The sequence below is a fragment of the Brassica napus genome, chromosome A10 (genome assembly GCF_020379485.1).
Source record: "Brassica napus cultivar Da-Ae chromosome A10, Da-Ae, whole genome shotgun sequence".
Classification (NCBI taxonomy): Eukaryota; Viridiplantae; Streptophyta; class Magnoliopsida; order Brassicales; family Brassicaceae; genus Brassica; species Brassica napus.
Window position 1 is genome coordinate 7531626 of NC_063443.1, and position 15919 is coordinate 7547544.

The 15919-nt window shown below is 34.8% G+C and overlaps 2 protein-coding genes across 2 annotated transcripts; both read left to right on the plus strand.

The window, feature by feature from the left end:
* Nucleotides 1–574: 574 nt before the first annotated feature.
* On the plus strand, nt 575–2663 carry LOC106348815. The gene is made up of 3 exons (XM_013788628.3): nt 575–1680; nt 1787–1935; nt 2192–2663. Exons 1-3 carry the CDS (start codon nt 790–792, stop codon nt 2439–2441), a joined length of 1290 nt encoding a protein of 429 aa, XP_013644082.2. The 5' UTR covers nt 575–789; the 3' UTR covers nt 2442–2663.
* A 10116-nt stretch (nt 2664–12779) lies between these two features.
* On the plus strand, nt 12780–15579 carry LOC106348814 (subtilisin-like protease SBT1.3). The gene has a single exon (XM_013788627.3). It carries the CDS (start codon nt 13075–13077, stop codon nt 15400–15402), a length of 2328 nt encoding a protein of 775 aa, XP_013644081.2. The 5' UTR covers nt 12780–13074; the 3' UTR covers nt 15403–15579.
* The last annotated feature ends 340 nt before the right edge of the window (nt 15580–15919 follow it).

A 15919-nucleotide genomic window follows, 5' to 3' on the forward strand; every position in this document is an offset into this window, starting at 1 on the left:
TCTTTGGATAGGAATTTTTTTCAGGTCCCCTACCCCTCTCTATGAAGTCTCTTGGACCTGTCTCTATCCTTCGTTTGGAGATCGATGTGCTCTGCGTTTTGGACTGCAATCATCAACGCTACTCCTTCGCTTATGTTTTGGATTTTGGCTTATGTATTAGAGTTTCTTGTAAATCGTTTTTAGTTGTCTAGTAGTTTTCTCTTATGGCTCTGGAAAGATTTCGATCTTTGCCGGTTTATGGCTCCGGAAGAAAAATGTTTCTTGCCGGCTTAGGTGTGTTTCGACTGTATTTCACCTGTGATAATATAATCTTTCAGATGACAAAAAAAAAAAAAAATAAATAACGAAATCCCAAAAGTCATGGTTAAAATTATTACTATTGCCGTATAATCGCCTTGACACATGTCAGAATCGGTACGGTAGACTACCGAACTTATTTAGGACAAAAACTAAGTCCTACCAAAGTTTTGGGTGAGGAACAAGAGCATGTTAACCAACCCGAAATTCATAATCCCCAAATTGAACCGGAAAAACCCAACGCCCCACTTACGATTTTAGTAAAATCTCGAACAAAGAACCGGTTACTTTGCAAATCTCACCGCTTCCACATCTCGGCGGCGGCGTCCTCCCCTGGCTGACACGACTTCTTCATGTTTCTTCTTCTCCACTTTTCTCGAATCTTCTTCAAATCTCTCTCTCACAATATAATCTTTAGCTTTCATCAAAAGTTTCTCCACCCTTCTTCCTTGTTTCCCCTCTTAACATCTTCCACCTCCGTTGTTCCCAGCAATGTCATGGTACCGAAGAACCAAACTGGTGTTCGACTCCGTGCGACGGAACCTAAATCCGAAGATTCTTCCCTCGACCTCGAGAATCAACCCAACTGGGTCTTCGAATCCCTCATCTAAGTTTTCTGGGTTCTCCTCAATCGAAGTAGGGAGAAACACCAAGAGGGTCGCTTACAATCCGTTTCCGAGTCAAGCGAAGAGAAGCTACTACGTTGATCGTTACCAAGTTCGTCACTTTAAGCCACGTGGACCCAGAAAGTGGCTCCAAAACCCTAAAGCCGTCTGGACGGTTGTTCTCCTCGGTTCCGGAGCCCTCATCACTCTCTACTTCGGCAACTTGGAGACTGTTCCTTACACTAAGCGAACACACTTCGTTCTCCTGTCCAAATCCATGGAGAAGCGTATTGGTGAATCCCAGTTTGAACAGATTAAGAAAACTTACAAAGGCAAAGTCCTCCCTGCCATCCACCCTGAGAGCATTAGGGTTAGGTTGATTGCTAAAGATGTCATTGATGCCTTGCAGAGAGGTTTGAGCCACGAGCGTGTGTGGAGTGATTTAGGGTATGGTTCCATGGATAGCACTGCCAGGGGTAGTGATAGGGGAGTGAAGGAGGTGGGTATGGCTTTGAGTGAAGATGGTCAAGAGACGTTGAGTGGGATGAGATGGTCCAAAGATGATCAGATTCTTGATGATAAATGGATTCAAGAAAGCAGGAAGAAAGATTCCAAGGGAGAGAGTGCTCATCTTGAAGGTATTAACTGGGAGGTGATTGTGGTTAACGAGCCTATGGTTAACGCCTTCTGCTTGCCCGCTGGGAAGATTGTTGTCTTCACTGGTTTGCTTGATCATTTCAAGTCTGATGCTGAAGTTGCTACTGTCATCGGACACGAGGTACATAACAGTCTCACCTCTTGTTAGGAACATTGATATTTCTAGGCTAAATAAGTTTCTGGAACAAGAGCGTGGTTTTTTACTGATTGTTTTATTGTCTGATTAGGTTGGTCATGCTGTGGCTAGACATGTAGCGGAGGGGATAACAAAGAACTTATGGTTTGCAATCCTTCAACTGGTTCTGTATCAGTTTGTCATGCCCGATCTTGTGAATACAATGTCTGCCCTTTTCTTGAGGCTTCCTTTCTCCAGAAAGTACATTCTCTTCCTTTCTCTCTTGTTGTCTCTCTTTCCATCCTTTGCTTTTAGTACAATAACTCACAAGATAAACTTAGGAAAGTTTAGCCTTTGAGGGGATTTTGGGTTCAGTTTTGCAAATGATTGTCAAATAATTCGATAAATTTTGTTAGAAACTAATCATCCTGTGAACCATTAGGAGATATGAAGAAGAGAAGGAACGATATGTATGTGTTTGATCAAGTAAAATAAGTTCTGATGTGTGTAATGGCAGGATGGAGATTGAGGCCGATTACATTGGTTTGCTATTGCTTGCATCTGCGGGCTACGACCCACGAATAGCTCCCAAAGTGTATGAGAAGCTGGGGAAGCTCGGGGGAGATGTGGCACTTGGGGAATATTTATCGACACATCCTTCGGGAAAGAAGAGATCACAGCTTCTGGCTCAGGCCAATGTGATGGAAGAGGCACTTATGATCTATAGAGAAGTCCAATCGGGTCGTGGCATTGAAGGCTTTCTGTAGCCTTCTAGGCCATTCATCTCGCCTGAGTCTCTTTGTACTTTTCACCTTCCCTTTTATTATGTTTTTAAAAGGAAGAATATGTAAGTTGGCTTGCATCTATTGCACTTTTTTCTTTTGATCGTTACTTGTATTATAACATCTATCTAGGCCCAATATATTATTGCCAAGTGCCTGACATTTGTAATGGTAAAATGTCGAATGCAAAATAATCAGTATTCTTCATATAATATAGTTAACAGAAGGTTGAACAAATGTTTTACTACACTTGTCTATCAAATTTTGCCATAGGGTACCAAATTCAAGCAAAATATGGGAGTGGCGTGAAGAGCTTGCGACTCTCCAGTTATTATGGTTATACAGGTAGCAGTTTTTAAAAGATAAAAAGATATCACCAAGCAGATTTATGTTCAAAAATAGTTTAACGAACGTTCGACATGAAGTTCAGTAGTCTAGTCGGAGATCAATCGAATTTTTTTTTAAGACTTTTAATCGACATGTAAGACGCAGTATTTCACTTGGAAATGTCGGTAGTTTAGTTTTGTGCTCAATCTGCAATATTTTGAGTCCTATGCTAAACTTAGAGCCGGTGGGTTTTTCCATTAACAATATTTTTTTTTTGTCATCTCTCAAATAATTTAAAACATTAAACAAAAATTATGAGGTAAGAACATAACTTAAAATATTTATCAACTAAATGTTTTAGCAGAACATGCAAGCATAATATTATTATGAATATTTTTTTTGTCAAGCAACAAAAACAGATTTAAACTGACTATGTAGACTAAACTGCTAGTTCCGCATCTATATAGATAAGAAACGATGGTTGCTTCCTTACACTGCGTGCTAGGTTGTCCACCTTAGATATTTGTGACCGTGGTATATTGATGATTTCTGAGCTCTGAAAGCTCTTCTTCAAGATCTTTATGTCTTCCAATAACTTGTAAATATTGGTCATTCTTCTGTTTCCGAAACCATCTTCACTAACTGAGAACAATTCGTTGCAAATGTAACCGTAAACTGCCTAAGATTCTACATACATTTCATCGCCAAATCAAAGCCTTGATCTCTGAGTGGCAACTGGGCCGCTCCTGTATTCCTCACTCCCATTAAACCATCAAAATCTTTCAGAGTGATATCCCATCCTTGTCCGGAAAATGGTTCTTTGGTTTTCCATGACCCATCTGTTAAACACTATTTACCTGCGATAGCTGGTACCATTGGTTCCACCGGCAAGCGAGAATGGTCGAGTGTCTGTATAAGTAAGTTTTGTGCCTCATCCCAAAGTGATGACTCCGTTTCAACTAACTTAAGAGTATCTCTAGGATCAATATCCAAATTGCTATAAACTTTATTATTTCGTCATTTCTAAATATACCATAAGATCCATGCAAATTGATGATGTTCCAACTTCAAAGAGACCCTCCAAAATAAATGATCCATGTTTGTAAAGAGAGATTGAGTGGGAAATATTTCTGGGTTTGATGGAATGCTAGAGAGCGCCTGAACCTGAACCGCTGGTGCACATTCAAAGAACACATGATTAATGGATTCCTCAGAATCTCCACATCTGCCAAATCGTATCCCCTTGTATTTCTCGTGCTCGTAATTTTTTTTTTTGACCGCAATACATCATGTGACCAATTACCATAAAAAATGTTTCATTTTAGGTAACAACGAACTTTCCAGCAGTGAGCCTTCAATGGATTGACTGAAGGACCATACTCATGTGACATTCTCTCTCCATCCGAATACACTCGTTCTAATTGGTATTTTGATTTAACCGTGTATCTTCCAGTATTAGTAAAATACCATCTATCTCGATCTGATGACAAAAATCGGCTGAGTGGAATACTTTCAATTAATTCCTCATCTTGAGGATCCACCAACGTCTGAATTACCTGTAAATTCCATGTTCTTGATTCTACATTGATGAGAGAATCCACTGTAAGGTCCCGGTGAAGGTTATGTTGAATTTTATTTGTTTGTCTCGGACGAGTGGATGAGAGAGCCAAGGGTCATTGATCATGATCCCACCCTTTTGATTAGTCTTTTGCTAACTAGAAATCTAGCTGAAACAATACTACGTCAGCCGTATGACGACGACTACAATCTAATTGGTTCCAGGGGTGATTATTATGAATACTTATTAGTTTATGTTTTATTAATAAAAAATAAGCATGATACGTTATTATTTATGTTTTCAAAAATTTTAAATCAAACATCAAATTATTTATATAAAAAAAAATTTCATTAAAATATATATATGTTTATTATTGTGTTAAAAATTTAAAAACACTTACATTTTAGATATATGTTAGAAAATATATTTATACAAATGTTTTTATTTGATTAATATTTAATTATAAATTGTTTTATATCTTAATTTTTTAACTTCTATAATATAAAATATTATCTCAAGATAACAACATAATATATCATAATTATTAATATTTAATTATAAATTGTTGTATATCTTAATTTTTAAATTTTATAATATAAAATATTATTTCAAGATTACAACATAATATATAAGAATTATTTACTTTTAAAAAACTTATATTATTAATATAAATTTGTTTTTAGTTATCTATCTATACTATTATTTGAGAAGTGAATTTGCTTACTTGTCATCTTATCCATAATTTTAGTTAATTTGTTTACTTGTCATCTTTTCCATGATTTTAGCATAAGTCATTGTCATTAGTTTTATTAATATTATTATTTAAAATTTTATCTAGATATATATATATATATTTGAATATTACTATATCTATATATTATTAGTTTTAAATATATTTTTTAATATATCATTATCATGATATTTAGGACATTTAATTAATAAATAGATGTTAAAAAATTATATTAATAATATCTACCAATAATATCATCATTATTTTATCTCATATTTAGTTTATGATTTTATTGACTAATATTATAATCCGTTTCTCTGATTTTAGTTTTGGAAATATTGATCAAATACAGAGTATTATAAAATTTATATATTAATTATACTAATCATTTGAATTAATCAGTTTTTTTGTTTATTCGGTATGATCTATTAATGTAGTGAAATATATCCATATACTGTGGTTTCTTAAAAATATTATCCATTTTGTTTATTCGGTACTACCAAATTCATACTATTTATGTATTTCGGTTTGGTTCAGTTTTAAATGGTTTGGTTTTTCCGGATTGAACACTCTTACACTATTGTTATTTTGTTGATATTTTATAATTGTGATTTTTATAATCCTTTCAGTGCCATATGATTTTTTTTCTGTCCAAATACAATATATATTTAATTTTAAATACAAATTTCTTAATTTAATTATTACTACAGAAAATATTTCAATCCAAAATATACATCACATAAATAAAACTATGAAACAAAAGAATATAATTTAATACACTGATTACCAATATGAATATTGAAATTTTATAATTTATAATATTAATTTAAAAACTGTATCTAATTTAATTAATATTTTTATTAAAATAAAAATTATAAATAAAAATTGTTAGGTTATTAGATATATTAATCCACACAAGGTGTGAGACATCAACTAGTATATAAAAATTCATTAAGGGTATCATTAAATTTAACCGATATAATTTTTAATGTGAGAGCTCCTTTGCGAAAAATCACTTCACAAATAACACGCAAATAACAATATAGATATTTATATATTATTATATAATTTATTGTTAATGAGAAACACACTTAGAATCCAACATTGAAGTTTTTATAAGAGTTACACTATTGATATCTTGATATAGGTTTAGAACTTAAGTTAGATTTGAAGGAACTGATAACCAGCAAATTTATATAACAAACATGTACTTTTATATTAAAATTTTATCAAAAAATTACAATTCTTTTGATTAGCTTTACCCAATTTTTTTATATTTTATCAAGACAAAAACTATGACTATCTAATTTTAATTTCTCTTTTACTTTCTGACCTTGAGTAGTTAGTATTCCCTCTAATGAAAAGTCCTCTTATTGCTTTCCCGACGTAAATTGCTAACTTTAATAAACTTTTTTATATTATTTGACTCAAAAATATATATATATAAAATAATAAAGTTGAAGATAAACTCTCCACAATGCGCCACATCATCCTTCATATCTCCATTTTGCGACATGTGTCAAGCAAAAAGAGAGCTTCTTCTTTTTTCTTCCAATTCGTGGATTTTCTTCTTCTTTTTTCTTTGATGTTTCTGGCTCGTGGATTAGCTGGATTTTATGATTTTTTATTGGGTCTTTCTATTTATTTATTGACCCATACTTTGATATATGCGGCCCGTTTGTGTTTAGAGTTAGGTGTGCCATCTTCAACTGATCGACGTCGTCACCTTCCATTGTCCCCGACTGCGTTTTCATGTAACGTCTTCCTTTTCACTTGAAAAATCAAGCTTTAATTCAATCATTAAGCTTCACCCACCTTTCTTCCCACTCCATCTCATTTATTCTCATTAACAAGCAGCATTTGTAACAGATCCAAGGTCGAGCTATAAATAAGTGTTTTGGAGCGATGACGATATGCACCATTGAAATATCTCATAGCTTAAGCAATCCGACAGACGCCTTCAGATATGTCGTCTTCTATGTTCTTCTCGCCAACTTGAGAGCAGATCGTTGCTCAAACACGGAGGAGGTGCGTCTTTTGAGGTTTTTGGAACATAATTTCCATTTTCCTTGCATTAATCAACGGCTTCGTACAAACATTAGTTTAACCGGTATGTAGAGAAAGTAATCTTTGATTCCTCATTACACAAAATTAATATGGGTTTATTATGTTTAAATTTAAGTTTAATTTATGTATTGCTTTCTAAAATTGTTTAAATTTTAATACAAAATAATTTTTTTAAAAAAATAATTTATCCCCAAAAATATATATTTTTCATTCCCACCATTACTTTTTCATAACAATAACATAAAAACAAATATGTTTTAAACTAAAACAAAGCTAAATGTCTAAACTTAAACTTCAAATGCCTGAGGCTATAACATACAACTCACCAATTCCTTCCAATATATCTTCACTATTAAACTTAATAGACATTATCTTCACTACTAAACCTAATACACATTATTCACCATTTCGAGCATTAATCTCATACAAAAAAAAATAATATATATAAAACATAATTGTAAAATAAAAGTCGCATAATTAAAACAATATATATAGAACGAACTTAACATCATCGTGTATAGCAAAATGTTGGCTGCTGATTTCATGAAAAACTAAGCACCAATACTAACTTCCATAGTAAAAAAAATATGCAACATAAACAAAATCTTTATAAACACAATAAACAACCGCTCTATGCGTAGCGCAGGCAAGCCACTAGTAAATAAATAAAAATAAATTCTTTTATATTCATTCGACAAAGAAATTTATTCTGTTTAGGATTTATTTGTGGAATAACCATAAAAAAATAGATTTTTAGTAAGACGGTACAAAGAGATAGGAAGAGAAAAGAAGAAAAGATGGGGTGAGGTTGTGGTTATTTAGTAAATTATAATTTTTGATGGTCATTTTGCCTAATTTCCCTTATGTTTACTTGACTTGACTCCAAATATTCTCATGTGCATCTTCTTTCATATATTTTAAATATTACTAGGTGGACGGACTCACACAATGTGCTGACATAAATATAAAATTTTAAAATTATGGTTATATTTCTATAATCTATATTCTTTTATATATACATAGCTAGCATATATTATGTTTATGTAATTATGACAAATTCTTCATTAACTGATTATACATGTAAAGCAAAAAGAGGGATATTACATATGCATATGTATTTGTATATCTATCATTTTATATTCTCAATATAAACACAGTCATAGTTAATGTTCAACAAAAGATAAGAATTGTTAATCTAAATTGACTTACTAAAAGAAGTTACTAAATCATTTTAATATATGTGTATTTATAAATTATGGAAAAATCAACCTAATACATTTGAAAGGTTTGATATTTGATATCTCTATAAAGTCTTATATACTAAATCACAAGTTACTTAACAAATCAAAATTTGACATGTCGCATATGTTTTACAAAAATACATAAACAATCTAATGAAAAATATATCATCTCTAATTTCTAGTAACTCTATCTTAAATTATATCATAATATCTCATCTTACTTTTTCCTATATGATTTTTTATCTATTAATTTATCCTAAAATCCATACTAAGTACTTGAAAGTGTTTGTTTCTAAATTAGGAAAAAAAGTACTTGTAGGCAATAGTATCTTTAGAATACACCAATGTAATCAAACTCAAGTTGACAAAAATAGATTTGTATACTGATGTTAACGGGTCTACAAGTGTTTGTGAATGAGAATAAGACTAATCTAATGAAGAACAAGATCTAAAACAAGGTCAAAATGTAAAAGGAACTAGAGCTCAAGGTAGATATGTGTGTATGCGGGTATGAATGTGTCTCTCGTTATCCTCCTCTTTTATACTTGCTCACGTTATTAGAATCCTTCGACATCTTCTCTTCTTCTTGTTCCCCAATTCCAGCAATCTCAGAGGTTTGATTGTTTCCGCGGATCCCAGGAGCATGATTCGTTTGACCAAGTCTTATCCTTTTTTTTGCGACTTCGATGGCTATCGACCTCTCGGTTTGAACTTCTATCATCTTCGATATCTTTATATGTCACCCGCCACCCAAAATGGGTTTGGGATCATGATCCAACAATTGCCCCCACAGTCCTTAGATGGATTTGCGGCACATTTAAGGACGAAATCTTCCTCCTACTCTAGCGCAAGGATAATTACGTTGTGATACACCTATATATCTCTCATATACTATCCCTTCACACATTGGAGTATAATTCTTGTAAGCATATTTTTGAGATCTTTAAAATCCTGGCTAAATTTGAATGCATAGCTCCTTGTCTGTTATATCCTTATTTATTTTTTGTAATACCTCATGAGCTATGTCTATTATGAGAAGACCGAGCTTCAGTGATTCTGATAGGAACCATGAAAGAGGCGGTACAGAAGGATCAGAAGATCCGTTCCGGCGATGTTAGTGACGCTACAACTGAGGTTATGAGAGAGGAAACTCCTCTTCCTTCTGATTCACGTGCCACATGCGGGCGTGTGAATGCTATCAGCCCTAAAGAGGCTTCCGCGAACAAGGCCGTTGGCAAGAAGCATGCGAGTCCGTTAAGTTTCGATGAGCGAAATCGTCTTCCAAAAAAGGCTAGGACTGAAGGCTCCAGCCAACGTTAGAGTTCGTCGAGTGAGGTTTCTGGGACTAAACCCTTTCATTGATGGTTTACTTATGGCAAAGATTCCCAATTACTTATTATCTAGACAGTGTTGCTCATGTGTACACCTCAAATCAGTGCAATGTCTTCTTCCGTCTATTCGTAACATGGCCGAATGTGATTCCTATATGAAGATGGCGGTCACACATTTCCATTGAGACACATGATTGGATATTTTGGTATAAACTGACATTTTTACATAGAGATAACAATCCTATATTTTTGTTTAATGTGTTGTTTAGAGCAAAAAATCTTTGCACATATGGATTTTAGCTCATTAAACAGAAAGGCGAATCATAATTTTTTGTTGGACTGATTTTAATTTGTTCTCTATGGTTAATTAAAATGTGATGTCTATATGAAGATGGCGGTCACACATGTTAACGTACGAGAAATCTGATGGAAATTCAAATTGGCTCATATGTTAGAAAATATTTTGCATATATTTTAGAAAATATAGAATTTGGCTCATTAAACAGAAAGGTGAATCATAATTTTTTGTTGGACTGATTTTAATTTGTTCTCTATGGTTAATTAAAATGTGATGCTTATATGAAGATGGCGGTCACTCATCTTAACATACGAGAAATCTGATGGAAATTCAAATTGGATGCACATATTCCGGTTATAAAGCTGATTGAAATGATAATGATATGACATGTTAGAAAATATAGAATTTGGCTCATTAAACAGAAAGGTGAATCATAATTTTTTGCTGGAGTGATTTTAATTTGTTCTCTATGGTTAATTAAAATGAAGTCAATTTAATATAATTCTTCGTATATTATGATAATGTAATTAAGTTTATTTCAAAACAGTATTTTAAATTTTATAAACCATTTAAATTGTAAATTTAGAGGTAAAACATATTTTTAATTTTTAATTTTAGTTCTCCAATGTATATAAAAGAAGTTTAGTAAGACAACAAATAATTTAATCCTTCTCTTATTTCTAAATTTCGCAATAAAAAAAAACTGGAGTAACATACACAAATTAGAATTTACAAATAACATAACTTATAGTTTGGAAGTGTATTCAAATTAATCATTTGTATGTTTAGTTAGTCTGTTTCTATCATTAATTCCATTTGAGTGTCATGTATTATCTATGATTTCCATTGAGACACATGATTGGATATTTTGGTATAAACTGACATTTTTACATAGAGATAACAATCCTATATTTTTGTTTAATGTGTTGTTTATAACAAAAAATCTTTGCACATATGGAATTTAGCTCATTAAACAGAAAGGTGAATCATAATTTTTTGTTGGACTGATTTTAATTTGTTCTCTATGGTTAATTAAAATGTGATGCCTATATGAAGATGGCGGTCAGACATGTTAACGTACAAGAAATCTGATGGAAATTCAAATTGGTTCATATGTTAGAAAATATTTTGCACATATGTTAGAAAATATAGAATTTGGTTCATTAAACAGAAAGGTGAATCATATTTTTTTGTTGGACTGATTTTAATTTGTTCTCTATGGTTAATTAAAATGTGATGCTTATATGAAGATGACGGTCACACATGTTAACGTACGAGAAATCTGATGGAAATTCAAATTGGATGCACATATTCCGGTTATAAAGCTGATTTAAATGATAATGATATGACATGTTAGAAAATATAGAATTTGGCTCATTAAACAGAAAGGTGAATCATAATTTTTTGTTGGACTGATTTTAATTTATTCTCTATGGTTAATTAAAATGAAGTCGATTTAACATAATTTTTCGTATATTATGATAATGTAATTAAGTTTATTTCAAAACAGTATTTTAAATTTTATAAACCATTTAAATTGTAAATTTAGAGGTAAAACATATTTTAATTTTTAAATCGTAGTTCTCCAATGTATATAAAAAAAGTTTAGTAAGACAGCAAATAATTTAATCCTTCTCTTATTTCTAAATTTCGAAATAAAAAAACTGGAGTAACATACATAAATTAGAATTTACAAATAACATAACTTATAGTTTGGAAGTGTATTCAAATTAATCATTTGTATGTTTAGTTAGTCCGTTTCTATCATTAATTCCATTTGAGTATCATGTATTATCTATGATTTCCACTGAGACAAATGATGGGATATTTTGGTATAAACTGACATTTTTACATAGAGATAATAATCCTATATTTTTGTTTAATGTGTTGTTTAGAGCAAATTTTTTTTGCACATATGTAGATGAATGTTGAATTCGTGATATCTAACAATTATCGAATGAATGGGGAGTAACAAATAATGGCGTGTGTGTAAGAGAGAGAGAGAGAGAGAGTGGGCCATTCTGCGTTTGAGCTTTAAATGTGTTTTATAAATGTTGTAATAGACCGTTGAGCAGACCACTGATATTCCCACCAAATTCAATTCCCCACAGATAGAGATAAAGAGGCCAAGAAATCGAATTATTGAGGGTTTTCAGTTTTCACCGTCAAAGACTAAGGTTTTTTTTTATTTTGTCAAATGGTATTAATATTTTGGTATGGGGACATGTAGTGAGTCTTTATCATGATTAAGAGTTTTTTTTTGTATAAACCATGATTAAGAGTTATTATTTTGTGGAATTTAAACATCATCTATTTTGCTGTGGTAATAATTCGAAAATAGTTCGAGCTTTAACTTTTACGACTTACCACGGATCCACCGTCGTTTGTATCAAAGGAGGTACGAATGATTCAGTCCACGAAAGAGAACTTACATAACTTTGTCTTAAATACTTTTAAATTGCATTCTTGTATATGTTCTTGAATACTACTTGTTTTGATTCCCTCTTTTCACCACTATCAAAGCAAAATAAAAAGCATGATGTGACATATTTTTGTTTTCTATGTAAACGAAAAGGTGAAAGAGATAAATCAAAAATATGCTCGTAAAGTTCAAGACTGGGCTTATTACAAAAAGTGAGTATTACATTAAATATTAAACCTCAGTTTACCGCGCTAAAACAAGTAACAACTGATCACAAAAGCAATAATAAAAAAAAAACACTAACGAACTAGCATTAAAAGTTGGAAATTTTTAGAAGAAGAGCCATAAATAAAGTAACCTAACGGTACTATATGCATATACAAGTAGAGAAGCATAAGGACTCATGAGCTCCATTGATAACTCTCTCTCTCTCTCTCTCTCTCTCTCTCTCTCTCTCTCTCTCTCTCTCTGCCATTACCAACCACTTCTCTTCTCAGTAATTATGCTCACAGAGCATATATGATACCACCTCTTACTTGCTTCACCTTTATTACTTCCTCCAAGTAACAACGACTCTTCTATCTCTCTCCTTCTCCCCCAAAAAAAAAAGAGAGAGAGAGATAATCCTTAAGCTTCTTCTAACAATGGCTGGCAAAAACCCACTTCAGAAATGTTTTCTTTTCATCATCTTATCCCTCAATCTCATGTCTCTACATGCAGAAACTGGTCAGAAGAAGACTTATGTTGTCCACATGGACAAATCCGCCATGCCTTCACCTTACACTAATCACCTACAATGGTACTCTTCCAAGATAGACTCTGTAACAGATCCCAAATCACATGAAGAAGAAGGTAACAGAATACTCTACACTTACCAGACTGCGTTTCACGGATTAGCAGCTCGGCTTAGCAAAGAGGAAGCAGCGAGGCTCGAGGAAGAGCCTGGCGTTGTAGCTGTGATTCCGGAGACAAGGTACGAGCTCCACACCACAAGAAGTCCCAGGTTTCTCGGGTTAGAGAGGCAAGAGAGTGAGAGAGTTTGGGCTGAGAGAGTCACCGACCATGATGTGGTCGTTGGTGTCTTAGACACTGGGATATGGCCCGAGAGTGAGAGCTTCAACGACACAGGCATGTCTCCTGTCCCATCTACTTGGAGAGGTGTCTGCGAAACCGGAAGAGGGTTCTTGAAACATAACTGCAACAGAAAGATTGTCGGTGCTAGAGTTTTCTACAGAGGATACGAAGCTGCGACGGGGAAGATCGACCAGGAGCTTGAGTACAGATCACCAAGAGACAAAGACGGTCACGGGACGCACACTGCAGCAACAGTAGCTGGCTCGCCTGTCAGAGGAGCAAATCTTCTCGGATTTGCTTATGGAACGGCTCGAGGGATGGCTCCAAAGGCACGAGTGGCTGCTTACAAAGTCTGTTGGGTTGGTGGATGTTTCAGCTCGGACATCTTATCAGCGGTTGATCAAGCCGTAGCTGATGGAGTCCATGTTCTATCTATATCCTTAGGCGGTGGGATCTCGACTTACTCCCGTGACAGTTTGGCTATAGCAACGTTTGGAGCAATGGAGATGGGAGTGTTCGTCTCGTGTTCGGCAGGTAACGGAGGACCTGATCCGATCAGCCTCACGAATGTTTCTCCGTGGATCACAACGGTTGGGGCAAGTACCATGGACAGAGACTTTCCAGCCACGGTGAGGCTAGGAACTAGGAGAGTCTTCAAAGGAGTTTCTCTTTACAAAGGCAGAACGGTTTTGTCTCCGGGAAAACAGTATCCTCTTGTTTACTTAGGAAGGAACGCAAGTAGTCCTGATCCGACGTCGTTCTGTCTAGACGGTGCTTTGGACCAGCACAACGTAGCAGGGAAAATCGTGATATGCGACCGTGGTGTTACTCCACGTGTCCAGAAGGGCCAGGTTGTGAAAAGAGCAGGAGGTGTTGGGATGATACTGACCAACACCGCGACGAACGGTGAAGAGCTTGTCGCAGATTGTCATTTGCTACCAGCTGTTGCGGTAGGAGAGAAGGAAGGTAAAGTGATCAAGGAGTATGCGATGACGAGTAAAAGAGCTACAGCGAGTTTGGAGATTCTTGGGACAAGAGTTGGGATCAAACCGTCTCCTGTTGTAGCAGCATTCTCTTCGAGAGGACCGAACTTTCTCTCCCTGGAGATCTTGAAACCAGACTTGCTAGCTCCGGGAGTCAACATTCTCGCAGCTTGGTCTGGAGACATGGCGCCGTCTAGTTTGTCGTCTGACAAAAGGAGGGTTAAGTTCAATATACTGTCGGGAACTTCCATGTCATGTCCTCACGTGAGCGGCGTGGCTGCTTTGATCAGATCAAGGCATCCAGATTGGAGCCCTGCAGCGGTCAAATCAGCTCTCATGACAACCGCTTACGTTCACGACAACATGCTTGAGCCTCTTACGGATGCAGCAGGAGCAGAACCTTCGTCGCCTTATGATCACGGTGCTGGACATATAGATCCTCTGAAAGCTATGGATCCTGGTCTAGTCTACGACATTGGACCTCAGGAGTATTTTGATTTCCTATGCACTCAGGAGTTGAGTCCTTCACAGCTCAAGGTCTTCACAAAGCATTCAAACAGATCTTGCAGACACAGTCTTGCCGGTAATAACCCTGGAAACTTGAACTACCCGGCGATCTCAGCTTTGTTCCCAGAGAACACACATGTTAAAGCTATGACACTTAGAAGAACCGTGACCAACGTTGGTCCTCACGTTTCTAGCTACAAGGTCTCTGTCTCTCCTTTCAAAGGCGCAACCGTCACAGTCCAGCCCAAGACACTCAACTTCACTACCAAGCACCAGAAGCTTTCCTACACTGTTACTTTCAGGACGAAGCTGCGGATGAAGAGGCCTGAGTTTGGTGGTCTTTTGTGGAAGAGTGCGACGCATAAGGTTCGTAGCCCGGTTATAATCACATGGTTGCCACCTCTGTAGAAGAGAGGACAAACCGTTATTCAAGAAACTCTAATGTTTTAGTTTCACAAATAATATTTTCTTTATGTAAGGGAGAGCTCTTCTCTAGAAGCAATGCTTTAAAAAAACTTTGTCAGTAGTTTTAGTTCATGTTCTTGCATAAGCTATCTTTTTAAATAAAATATCGTGTTTTCATCAGACTCCTGCACAAAAAGAATGCGAATGCTTTATATAACTCGTTCACATTCTACAATTCCATTTTCCAAGACCTTGTATAAATAGAATGAAGAGGAATTGCTTTGTATACCCCCACCTCAGTCCTCTCGCCTACACAAATCTATCTAACGATTGATCATTGATCAAAACTGAGCAAGTGTCTGACATGATACATAACAGCACCAATTCAATACATCTTTGATGAAACCCACTGCTACCAACAATTTTCTCAGATATGACAATCCAAACCTGTCATATGTTATTGACATATCTGATCACCATGAATTATTTGGAGATTGATTAGTTTATTCGCATGTTATGT

Bases quoted from the DNA above. Each gene is read 5' to 3' on its own strand.
- LOC106348815 (XM_013788628.3), top strand. From the start codon at position 790: ATGTCATGGTACCGAAGAACCAAACTGGTGTTCGACTCCGTGCGACGG. The intron at 1,681-1,786 runs GTACATAACAGT...TTGTCTGATTAG, and splicing joins CTACTGTCATCGGACACGAG to GTTGGTCATGCTGTGGCTAG. The intron at 1,936-2,191 runs GTACATTCTCTT...GTGTAATGGCAG, and splicing joins AGGCTTCCTTTCTCCAGAAA to GATGGAGATTGAGGCCGATT.
- LOC106348814 (XM_013788627.3), top strand. From the start codon at position 13,075: ATGGCTGGCAAAAACCCACTTCAGAAATGTTTTCTTTTCATCATCTTA.